Genomic DNA, 12,367 nt, shown 5'->3' with positions numbered 1-12,367 from the left:
GCAAACACTCTGGTTGTGTCAGGATACAGGCACAGAGGCGGAGGTAAGTGAATTCAAACGTGAGTTTATTTACAATGATTCAAGTGACAAGGTGAATAGGCAAGGTTCAGGTGAAGGTGCGGTGACGATCACTACGTGCAGAGTGGATTCCAGGTGAGCAGATCCTCCTTTAGTTAGCTTGGCGTGAGTAGACACTGTTCATTGATACGTCTCCTTTTCTATTTCAGATCCAGTAGCGGACACGGAGATATTGGCGGGAACGTGGGACACTCAGACGAATCTCCAGGACTCGGGGAACATGGGACCAGGCAGGACTTCTGGGAACAGCGGGACAAGGATACAAAGGTGAGTATTTCAAAGGTGAGTATACGTTACGTGGTGGTTTTCAGGTTGACTTGGAGACTTCAGGAGACAGAGGGTTATGGTCTATTCCTGTTGGAGGCTTGACAAAGACTGAAGTGTGCATGGGTGTTTTGTAGAGCTGGGTGATGAGGTAATTGATGGTGCAGAGGTGTGAGTGGTTAGTATTCCGGGGAGAGTGATCTTTGAGTGGTGGATGGGAATGAATCTGATTGATTCCTGACACTACCCCCTCCTCCAGCGTCCGCGCCAGCGGACCCAGGACCCCGATGTCGCGGGGGTCTACCTCGAGGTCGAGGAGCAGGTTTTTCAGGATGTTGTTCATGGAAGTCAGTGAGTAGCATGGGATCGAGGACGTCCTTACGAGGTACCCAACACCTCTCCTCTGGTCCATAAAACTCCCAGTCAACCAGGTACTCGAGTTGACCACCCCGACGTCGGGAGTCCAGGATCCTTCTTACAGCGAAGATGGATTCTGCTTCAATGGGTAGTACCGGAGGATTCTCATCTTGCGCAAGATCAGTAGAGGGAACTGGAACAGGTGAGTGATGGGGCTTCAGAAGGGAGACATGGAATGAGGGGTGGATGCGATACTGGTTTGGCAGACGGAGCTGGTAGGTAACTGGATTAATTTGCCTCGTTATGGGAAATGGACCGATGTATCTTGGACTTAGTTTGCGACAAGGTAGTCTCAGCCGGATATCCTTGGTCGAAAGCCAAACCAGTTGGCCAGGTTGGTATTCGGGGGCGTTGCGACGATGAGCGTCTGCGAAGTGACTGTGGCGGTTTATGGCATGTTGGAGGTGATGGTGAGCTTGGTTCCATACCCTCTCACTGTTCCGGAACCAGGCGTTGACTGCAGGGACTTCTGAGGACTCCCCGGACCACGGGAACAGTGGGGGTTGGTAACCCAGAATGCATTGGAACGGGGTTAAGTTGGTGGAGGTTTGTCGAAGGGAATTTTGAGCTTACTCTGCCCATACGAGATAGCGGCTCCAGAGATGCTGGTTGGCATGGCAGAAGGTACGGAGGAAACGGCTGACATCCTGGATTTTACGTTCCGCCTGCCCATTCGCCTGTGGGTGATACCCTGAAGTTAGACTTATGGTTACGTTCATTAATGCAAAGAAGGCTCGCCACACCTTTGAGATGAATTGTGGCCCCCTGTCTGACACAATGTCCTCTGGAAGGCCGAAATTCCGGAAGACATGTTCCATTAACAGTTCTGCGGTTACAAATGCTGTGGGTAAGTTCTTCAGGGGAATCAATTTGCACGCTTTAGAAAAGCGATCAATGGCCACCAGGATACAGGTGTTTTCCTCTGAGGGTGGAAGGTCAGTCACAAAATCAACCCCAATGTGTGACCAGGGTCTTTGTGGAACAGGTAGGGGCATGAGCTTTCCAGCGAGTAAGTGATTCTTATTCATAGCGCACAGGATGCATCCTTGGATGAAGGTCTTGACATCGCGGAGCATGTTGGGCCACCAGTAGCGGGTCTGGAGGGTGGAGCAGGTCTTGCAGGTCTCCGAAAACCGGTCAGTATCTGGTGTGACCACCATTTGTCTTACGCAGTGCAACACATCTCCTTAGCATAGAGTTGATCAGGTTGTTGATTATGGCCTGTGAAATGTTGGTCCATTCCTCTTCAATGGCTGTGCGAAGTTGCTGGATATTGGCAGGACCTGGAAGACGCTGTTGTATACACCGATCCAGAGCATCCCAAACATGCTCAATGGTTGACATGTCCGGTGAGTTTGCTGGCCATGCAAGAACTGGGATGTTTTCAGCTTCCAGGAATTGTGTACAGATCTTTGCAACATGGAGCTGTGCATTATCATGCAGCAACATGAGGTGGTGGTCGTGGTAATATACGCCTGCCCATACCATAACCCCACCGCCACCATGGGCCACTCGATCCACAACGTTGACATCAACAAACCGCTCACCCACATGATGCCATACACGCTGTCTGCCATCTGCCCTGTACAGTGAAAACCGGGATTCATCCGTGAAGACAACACCTCTCCAAAGTGCCAGACGCCATCGAATGTGAGCATTTGCCCACTCAAGTCGTTTACAACTACGAACTGCAGTCAGGTCGAGACCCCGATGAGGACGACGAGCATGCAGATGAGCTTCCCTGAGACGGTTTCTGACAGTTTGTGCAGAAATTATTTGGCTATGCAAACCAATTGTTGCAGCAGCGGTCCAGGTGGCTGGTTTCAGACGATCTTGGAGGTAAAGATGCTGGATGTGGTGGTCCTGGGCTGGTGTGGTTACACGTGGTCTGCGGTTGCGAGGCCTGTTGGATGTACTGCCAAACACTGAAACGCCTTTGGAGATGGCTTATGGTAGAGAAATGAACCTTCAATTCACGGGCAACAGCTCTGGTGGACATTCCTGCAGTCAGCATGCCAATTGCACACTCCCTCAAAACTTGCAACATCTGTGGGATTGTGCTGTGTGATAAAACTTCACATTTTAGAGTGGCCTTTCATTATGGCCAGCCTAAGGCACACCTGTGCAATAATCATGTTGTCTAATCAGCAACTTGATATGCCACACCTGTGAGGTGGATGGATTATCTTGGCAAAGGAGAAGTGCTCACTAACACAGATTTATTAGACAGATTTGTGAACAATATTTGAGAGCAATAGGCCTTTTGTGTACATAGAAAAAGTCTTTGATCTTTGAGTTCAGCTCATGAAAAGTGAGGGCAAAGACAAAAGTGTTGCGTTTATAATTTTGTTCAGTGTATATGATAAAAAATGTGTTTTCCATGATGGCCCCTTTAAATCACACTTCAAACTCACACACAACACAAACACACTCCCTTCTTACCCCCTTAAAGTTGGAGAGGTGCTGCTGTGGTTCAGTGTGTTCTCGCTCACACTGTTCACATTCAATCACTGAAGAATGACTTGAGCAAACAGACACAGTGCTTGTGCATTCAGAGACAACACTCACCATGGACTACACAGACAGGAAGAGAAACAGAAAAGAGAGAAGAGAAAGGGTGGCAGTCACATATGAGAAACAGAGTGTGCTTATCTTGATTCAGTTTAAGAAAAAGAGGGTTGGTGGACAGATAACAGTGAAGATAAAGTGAACTTCAGTATTTGTTTGATGACATCAGCAAAACTCCAAGTATTTCATCTGAGTCTGAGGGGTCTGCTTCTTTTTTTAAAGCATTATAAATATATCAGAAAATTAGTCTATTTGACTAATATTCCAAGTCTTCTGAAGTTTAAGATAACTTTGTGGGAAACTGACTCAAATTTAAATATTTATTCATGTTATTTCATGAAAAACTTCTTTATGAATGCGCATATTCAAAATCAATGTGTCATGATCAGTTTGGAGACACTAGTATTACCGGCCGTTTTTCCACAGCCAGCCAGTGCGAGCCAGGGCTAACAACATATCGGGCCAATAGCATCGCATCTCGAGCCGCGAGGACCAAATCAAGCTGTGTTTTCACTGTCATGCCAGCAGCCCAACAACAGCCCTACCCTAAAACCCACTTTAACAAACCTCCATAGAACGAATTCACACAACCCCACTATAGTATGGGGAAGCTAGCTGACTGAAAACTAGCTAGATCACAAAAAAATGAACATGACATTTGGTCTTTACTTACTGTAACTTAAGACCCCATAATATATATTTGACCAATGATTAACAATAAAAATTGCTACAGTGACTACTTGCTAAAAATGCTACTTTAAAGCAGATCTAGAATAAAGTTATTGTCCAGCTAAAGTTAGTTTTGATCGATTCACTTCCATCGCAATGATCATTAGTTATTAACTTAGTGCTTAGTCGTGCTCACAAAACACCGTTCTAACAGAAAACCCTTAATGCGGTCCAATCGCATCTTATTTTGTTTAGTTGTCTATTCAGAATTATGGGAGAATCGTGATCTCTATTTGTTTTTTCAATCGTGATTCTCAATTTATCTGTAATCGTGCAACTCCAATACATCAAGTACATCTGTTTCTCAAGTCCACAATAGAGTTTTCTCAAAACAAACTTGTTTTACTGGTAAAACGGCACCACAATGAACAATCCTGAAAACCAAAACAAAGACTAAGAAAACAGCAAACACAATGGAAGTTGTTTTGGAACAAGTTATTTTTCATATGCAAATTTAATGGACGTGCATGGGCAAAGGTGAACTGATTTGAATGAATGTGTCATGATGGAAGGACACCTGTCTACGCAAACACAAACTGACCACTGACCATTAATATGAGCTAATTAATTATAATTGGATATGGGTTTCCCTGCATTGTGTTCTTAATGAACATAAACATCTCTTAATTAATGCATTGACCTGTGACAAAACACACTTTGTTCACAAGACATGAGCATTTCTTTGAAAACCTCTCTATTGAGTCGCAGCATGTCTATTTAACTATTTATCTCAACAAAGGATGGTTTTAAAAAAAAGATTTTAATAACGCATTACTAACTTATGCAATAACCTGCTATATGACACCTGCTTCTGATTTCTATAGAGTTGGCTGAACAATGAATGCACTGAAAACCCAATAAAAATGATTAAAAATGATTAAAATAAACAATCCTAGTGTGTTTTGGGTGGTTGCCGAGGACTGTTAGCTTGTTGCTATGCGATTACAAGGGGTCCCTTACTGGACAAAATCTCAAGTATCTCTTTAAGATATGAAATCTTTTCACCTGCTAGTGAGATATGGTTAACAGGCTTCTTAACCAGCAATATTTCCTTGCTCATCCAACTTAAGACCAATAAACATCATGCTGGTTGACCAGATTATTTGGCGGTAAACAGCAACCATAAGCTTGACCAGCACCAAACCGCACCAAACTACCACAAACCTGCATAAATCAGCCTGGACCAGCATGGAAATTCATTCTGGTCTACGCAGATCTTTACAACAGGTTTGTGACAGTATTAAGACTAGTGTTGGCACTATCAATTGATTTGACGTAGAAACTGAAGATCAGGAGGACTTAAACTGGTGTCTGAATGTATAAGATTTTTTACCGCAGCATTTTCAAGTTGAAATGACTCCTTATCCGAACTGGTATGGAAGCCATTGTTTTCTTCTGGAGAGAAAAAAGACAAAATAAGGGATGTTAATAGATGTTCAAATGACTTCCCTTTTTCAACAAAATCTTCCCTTTTCTAGTTGTTTCTTCAAAAATTAGCTGTTGTGAAATCAATGTAAATTCCGTCTGATAAAACAATTTGTAACATTGTCAAACTTTTGGGGATATAAATTAGGTGAAAAGTATCTTATGGTCAAACATATATCCTGAACTATCTAATATAACAAACCCTTGTTTTTCTGCTCCTCACATTAATCCAAAAAATATTTACATACTTGAACAGAAAAGTACACAGATACACAAAAACACTGGTCATACTAACACAGAAGCACAATAAGGTACAGACATTTATTTTTTAAATTCCAAAAACAAATTATGTTTACTTATCCAAAACCTTAAGTTAGTTGTCCAACTTACTGAAGTGAAATAACCAAGACTGTCCCTATTCTCATTCATCTTCATTTTTATGATCAAGTCTTAGAACATTTTGTTTCTGGAACCTTTACATCTGAATATTTTATTGTTGTAACATTGATTATTATATTGCTTTATATTGTATCATAAGAGTTTCTGACTGCAAACGTAAGAGGAAGAACACAGTGCGAGTGTCCTGAAAAGCTGAACAGTTTAGAATGACAAAAGGAAATCTTTGAAGATGCAATGCAAACATTGATATTAATCATCTGTTTGTGTGTAACTATGGTTACACGCATTAGTAGCAAGTATAAGAGCTGACTTTGGTTATATATCAATAAATAAATACATGATGTACTTCAGTCTGTCAACAGGACAATTTGACTGTCACGCCTGATAGTAAATATGGCAGTCGTCAGTCCACAACACTGACTGTATGAAGCCACATAGTCCAAAACCAGCTCTTACATCTAAATACAGCTGGAATACTAGATGGTTTCTTATCAGATCAGGCAAAATGTACTGCAGGCCAAGCTCATGTATAACACCTACCAGAGGAGAATTGCTCCAGAGCTCATAGTATGCAGAGTAGATATTTGAGTGTGTGGGGAATTCTTGACGAATCTTCTCACTGTCTAGTCACAGGCTAAAAATGCATGTTTGAGCTGTTTTAACTGAAAGCAACTTTCACTGACATATCTTAAAATCTCAGTGTCGTTGTTTTGTCTCAAGAAGATGCACACCAACAATGTTTTTATTTTATTTTTCTAAGGCATGTTTATAAAGGCTATAAATGTCCTAATTCAACAAAGGCCTAATCCTGGCTTAATCTAAACCCTGTTTGTTAAACCAGGTCTGTGTCTGCAAATGATTTGTCTTTGTAAGATGATATGTAAATGCTTAGTTTTATGATTACACCGCTGTAGTTTTTATTTTGGAGGGCAAAACATTGCAATGCAAAACAGTGATGATTTAGAGATGTACAATTAAACATTATTCAAAAGCCTGATGTATCATATTTGAACATGTATTTTCTAAAAGAAATAATTTTTTTTTTAAAAAGTAGGTATGGATAATCAAATAAACCTAAGTTGCTTCAGTCCAGTAAGTGTTCATCTTAAAATAATACTAACAATATAAATGTTATCCTTATGTTTACTTTATAAAAAATCATTAAAGATTTCACAGCTAAAAAAAACAAAAACATGTGAACCACATGCTGAAAGGAGACATTTTAAAAATTATACTAGACTTTTTACTTTCTAAAAAGGTATAGGCTAAACTATCAATCAGACGACAGAAGGCATGCGGTAGATTGTGTTCAACAGTTTCATTCCTGTTGATAATTTATAAATGTTGATATCAAATATGATACAGTAGGTTTTATAGGGTTCATTTAATATTTTCCCTCACTTTTCAAATGAATCTCAAACACAAAAGACACGAGGGTGAGTGAGAGAATTGTCATGTTTGGGTGAACTCGTCTCCTGTCCAATGTTTATGTCTCTGACTCACAGAAAGGAAGCTTTGACAAAACCCATAAAATCATGCAATAGTGTGTTATCAAACCAATGAATTTTAGATGAACAATCTCTGCTGTTATATAAAGATAACATTTTATAATTGTATAGTGTGTGTGTGTGTGTGTGTGTGTATAGCCTATCCATGTGACAGTGGTCTTTCGAACAAGCCAGGATTCATTTAAAAACGATTCAATTAATATTTATTTTCATTGCATGAAGATGTCTGACTTTTGATTGACATTCACAATTATTTTACTTTTACTCAAAGCAACGTGAATACATTGAAGATATAGTACCCTGTTTGCATGACTTTAGTTTTGCTAGCATTCTTTATTGTTTGAGCGACAGGATATATAAATCAGTCTTGTCTTAATGTATTGCATATCTTAGGACAAAGACTGATCTGTTCTGTTCCAAGAGATCTATCATCCTGCCAAGTTAAGCTCCAATCCTAATCAAACCTGAACCAGCTAATAGATACAATCTTCATGAACACTTGACTGCTTTAAGAAAATGAGTCAACTTTAGGTACATGGTGTGAAACTGGAAGTGAGAATGGTTGCTAACAGGAAACTATGAACACAAAGCACATGAGACCTATTTTGTGGTTAGTTGCTATGTGCAGCATAAAACCATGATGTCAAAGTGATATTAGTTACAGTTCTTTTGAGTGGAATTCTTTTATGGTTTAAAGTGGCAGAGAATTAGTGTGTGTAGAATTAGACAAAGTTGAAAACAAATGTTGCAGATGAGTTTATAGAGCCCTTTATCAGCTTATCAGGGAACTCCCCTAATGCTGCACATCATGCAGGGACAAGTGAAGACGACCTGAAGTCAGCAACATTCAAACAAGTCTGACAAAGGGAGCAATATCCATTGTGTCTTGATTCATATCAAGTGGTTCCATTAGTAAATATGAGAAGTCATTTGGATTAACTATCAATTGTTCTATGATTTTTTACAAACACTAAAACTGTTCAAAGTCATTATCAAGCTACTTTTTAAAAACCTATTCTACACTACCGGTATTTTATATACTCTATAACATCTGACCATAGCCCAGGTTATCAGGAATGTACAGTGTTTTTGAGCTGTTCAGTGTGTCTGTTAGGTCCCTTCACTGCAATGAGTTTAATAGAAACTGCTTTGGCTGTTGGCATGTAGACTACACTGATGACAAAGAGAAGGAAAAGTACATGTCCGTTTTAAGGTAAAAACACAATCAAGGATTTTAATGGGGAAGTTCATGAGTATCTCAGCCTATTCTGTTTAACTATACAGAAAATTTATTACTGTCATTGTAGTGTGCACCCACTGTATTGCATATCAATATGATCAACATCATGCTAACAGGATATACTTTTCACACTTTATACTGTGTTAGAGAGTACAACTGTATTATATCAACATGTAGTATAAACTTTTCTGGTGTTTACAAGAACAGTAGGCTACTACAAAAATATAGTAAAGCTCTTTGTCCTTAGTAAAATTCATTGACTATAGGCTAATAAAATGTAAACGTGACTACCTGAAGAACACAAATTACAGGCTATACATCCAGATAGGCCTACAATAAATTGTACAATACAATTCTACAATAAAAAAGTTTTTTTAAACTTTATTTTATACTAGTAGGCTATTATAATAATTTTATGGTTATAATAAAATAAAAATAATATAAGTTTAAAGCTGTTGTCTCATGTTACTGTCGCGCACAATTTGGACGGAACGGATGTGCGCATTTGTAAAATACTCTTCAGGCCATTAACTCTAAAAAGACTATTTGAATAAGATAAATGAACAGCAAAAGTGGTAGCTAACTTCAGAATAAAGCACAAACTGTATTTTTTTCTTCTTCTTTTAAAACATGTCCATGTGTGAAAACGAGTAAAGGCGTGTTCCAGACACTTACCGCCGCTGGACCAAGCAGTTCGGTTCATTTCTATAAGCGTCTCATCACTCGACTTTCCCGATCCGCGATTCATTTTTATTAAGTGTCCTGATGTATTCTAAATGTGAATCTGATATAAATCATAGATCTTTCCGCCAGGGCTCCGTGTGAGCCCACGCCCCGTGATCCGATCTTAGCTCTGCCCGAGGATTGACCGTTCACTTCACGCTCAGCGGATCAGATTTGCCCACTCGGGTTTGTCTTGGGTCTCAGTCGGCGAAATTACGATCCTACTATGGCAAGAGCCCCTCTCTTAATATGCATGAGCAATGTCTTCACTATTGGAAGGTTAACTTACAACGTTAACATGGACTAATTCATATTCAAGAACAGGTCTTTGCATTGGGAGGTTGCAAAGCCACGTCATTGGGGTCTATTTAAAATTCATGAGTTAAACCTTCCACATAGTTGGATTGGTAAATTCGCTCACTCTTGAGCGCTCACTTGATTTAAAGGGGAGTGACATAAAATGACCGCAATTTTGTCGACACACAACAAATATATAAATCCATAATTCTTAACCCTCGCGCTTATATTCACTTAGCTGGAAAAACAACCTTTCTGAGAAATTTCTTTAGCCTGAGTGAATTGGTCTACTTCAAAGATATTCAATGGAATATTAAAATGCAGTTATAATTTCATTAATAAAGTATTACTTTGCTATCTAGAGGCAAACGTTTGTGAACTTTTTTTATTTTTTTATTTTATTTATCAGGGACAATGGACAGTAAAGAACTGCCCCAGAATTAGCTACAAAGCTAAATTTCATCTGCAGTCCCTGGGACTTTGATGTTGGCCTGAACCTCGACTCAAAATCTATTTTGTCAATATGGTTAAATTTCTTAGGGATTTCTGCACGTTCTAAATCAGATACAGATGAAGTCGAACAATAAGATACCAGTCTGTGCAGCATATCTAATAGTGAAACTGTAGGCAACATCAAAAACAGAAAGAACTATGTTATACCTATTCAGTTTCTAAGTAATTATTGATAAATAACAGAAAAGCGATGACAATAAGTTCCCTTTCAGTTCGGACATGTTCAACGGACGTACATACTGATTGGGATCACGCTTAGGGAGCCTGTCATCTTCAAGAGCCGATGCACATTGGACAGCTGGCTCCTCTGTACCATCAGACTCGGCTATACGATTCAGTTCCTCCTGGCACCAGCCCATGTACAGGGGCGTTCACTTCACTTCGGTGCTGAGAGTACGTGCCCCTGTCTTGCGCGCGGAGATCGCAGTCCTACTGGTGAAGGGAGTCCCTCCAGCTGATATGAAGCATGGTTTCTACAGACCGTACTGTATTGTACCCAAGAAAGGGGGTGGGATACGGCCAATCTTGGACCTGCGTGGGCCCTTTACAAGCATCCGTTCAAGATGCTGATGCAGAAACGCATTTTTGAATGCATCCGTCCCTGAGATTAGTTTGCAGCGATTGACCTGAAGGACGCATATTTTCATGTCTCCATCTTCCCGCAACACAGGCCATTCCTCCGCTTCCTGTTCAAGGGACGAGTGTATCAGTACAAAGTCCTACCCTTCGGGCTGGCCTCAGAGAGGAACATATCCGGTCAGTGCTGAACTGCTTCAATTTCGCACGAGCAGAACAGTGGTCCCACTGAAACTTTTTCAGAGGCTCCTGGGGCATATTGCATCCGCACCTGCAGTAACACCGCTCGGGTTGCTTCATTTGAGACCGCTTCAGCACTGGCTTCACGGCCGAGTCCCGAGATGGGTGTGGCAGAGTGGCACGCTCCATGTTACAATCACCCTGGCCTGCCACCAAACCCTCAGCCCGTGGTCAGACCCTTCATTTATCCGGGCCGGAGTGCCCCTAGATCAAGTGTACAGGTATGCTGTGGTCCCCACAGATGCCTCCAACACCTGCTGGGGGGCCACGTACAATGGGCATGCAACTGTTAATGCAAATGTGTATTTCAGTAATATAGCTAAGTAGGAGGGTTTCAGTTACCAGCATTTATATTGAAATATGGATTCCATGTCTACAAAATTAACATTATAAATTAAATATTGATAACTAATCGATATCGAATCGAAACTATATAAATAAGAATCGAATCGCCAAATTGTTTGCATTACCCAGCCCTATTCTATAGCCTTCGTGTCGAGCCAGTAGCTTCCCGTGTGCTCTCTTCTCATAGAAGCCAGTCAACACCGTAGGCCCCGCTCAAAGTGTCGGCTTGCTGTGCCCTTCCCCTCCTATGGACTGTATATATGCGTGTGCCATTCTTGCTCCAGTTGAGTTCTCCGTTGCCGAACCCTGTCGAGTTCCTCCACACCCCTCAGCAGTCGGACGTGGTGGAGCATCCGACGCCAGGCCTAGTACTCGTATGCATTGGTGGAACTTGTGCTAGGCTGGGTCCCATATGTTGTGATCCTCTATGGCGACCCCATATATTTATTCTTCCACGGTACGGCTCCCTGCGTCGAGCCTGTGTCTTTCCCTTGACAGAGCACGCTCTGCCGTCTCTGACCCGTGTTGTTTCCCCCCTGCTTAGGCCGGAGCCACCTCAGTGACATTCCATATGTTGTACTGCCCGGAAACGCCCAGTCTATACGTGTAACTTCCACATGATAACTCCCTACGGGAACGATGTGGCTTCCGCAGCGTCTCCCTTTCCACCGAAAGGGCACGCTTTCCCAGTGTTATCCAAGTCTGTCTGAGTGGGTCATGCAGAACCGCAGTGGACTTCCCTGGTTTTAGCCCTGTCCCATCGGGAGGATCAGGAGGCTTTTGCTAGGCACTGGAAGGTGGCACCACTAGGTGGCGTGTTAATTGGGATTCTAATCACCACTAACGTCGAACGTGACCGAACTGAAAGGGAACATCTTGGTTAAGTATGTAAACCTCGTTCCCTAAATTAGGGAACGGAGACTTGAGTCCCGTCGCCACTATTGATGGATCACCGCTGACTCTGGGCTCTGCTCGGCTCCTCAGCGAAAAACAAATGGAAGCATCCACTTCCGTATTTATACCCACGCTGAAGGGCGGAGCGCGA

At 41.6% G+C, this 12,367-nt stretch overlaps 1 protein-coding gene across 5 annotated transcripts in view; it reads right to left on the bottom strand.

Annotated features, from left to right (window-relative positions):
* ano5a (anoctamin 5a) overlaps positions 1 to 9,619 on the bottom strand; it is a 50,684-nt gene extending 41,065 nt beyond the window's left edge. For 2 of the 5 annotated variants that reach the window (XM_077211437.1, XM_077211438.1), the window contains exons 1-3: positions 9,304 to 9,574; positions 5,390 to 5,451; positions 3,202 to 3,333 (exon numbers count right to left, since the gene is read on the bottom strand). In XM_077211437.1, coding sequence (XP_077067552.1) covers positions 3,202 to 3,333; positions 5,390 to 5,451; positions 9,304 to 9,376 — 267 coding nt within the window. In that variant the 5' untranslated portion in view covers positions 9,377 to 9,574. Of the gene's footprint in view, positions 1 to 3,201; positions 3,334 to 5,389; positions 5,452 to 9,303 lie in introns of all 5 variants that reach the window. The other 3 variants (XM_077211439.1, XM_077211441.1, XM_077211440.1) reach the window with 3 other exon arrangements.
* Between the last annotated feature and the right edge of the window lie 2,748 nt (positions 9,620 to 12,367).

The sequence above is a fragment of the Siphateles boraxobius genome, unplaced genomic scaffold (genome assembly GCF_051911475.1).
Source record: "Siphateles boraxobius isolate OS27281-9 unplaced genomic scaffold, OSU_SipBor_1 65, whole genome shotgun sequence".
NCBI classification, from domain to species: Eukaryota; Metazoa; Chordata; class Actinopteri; order Cypriniformes; family Leuciscidae; genus Siphateles; species Siphateles boraxobius.
Note: the sequence above shows the minus strand (reverse complement) of the source record. Positions and strands in the feature narration are given on the sequence as shown.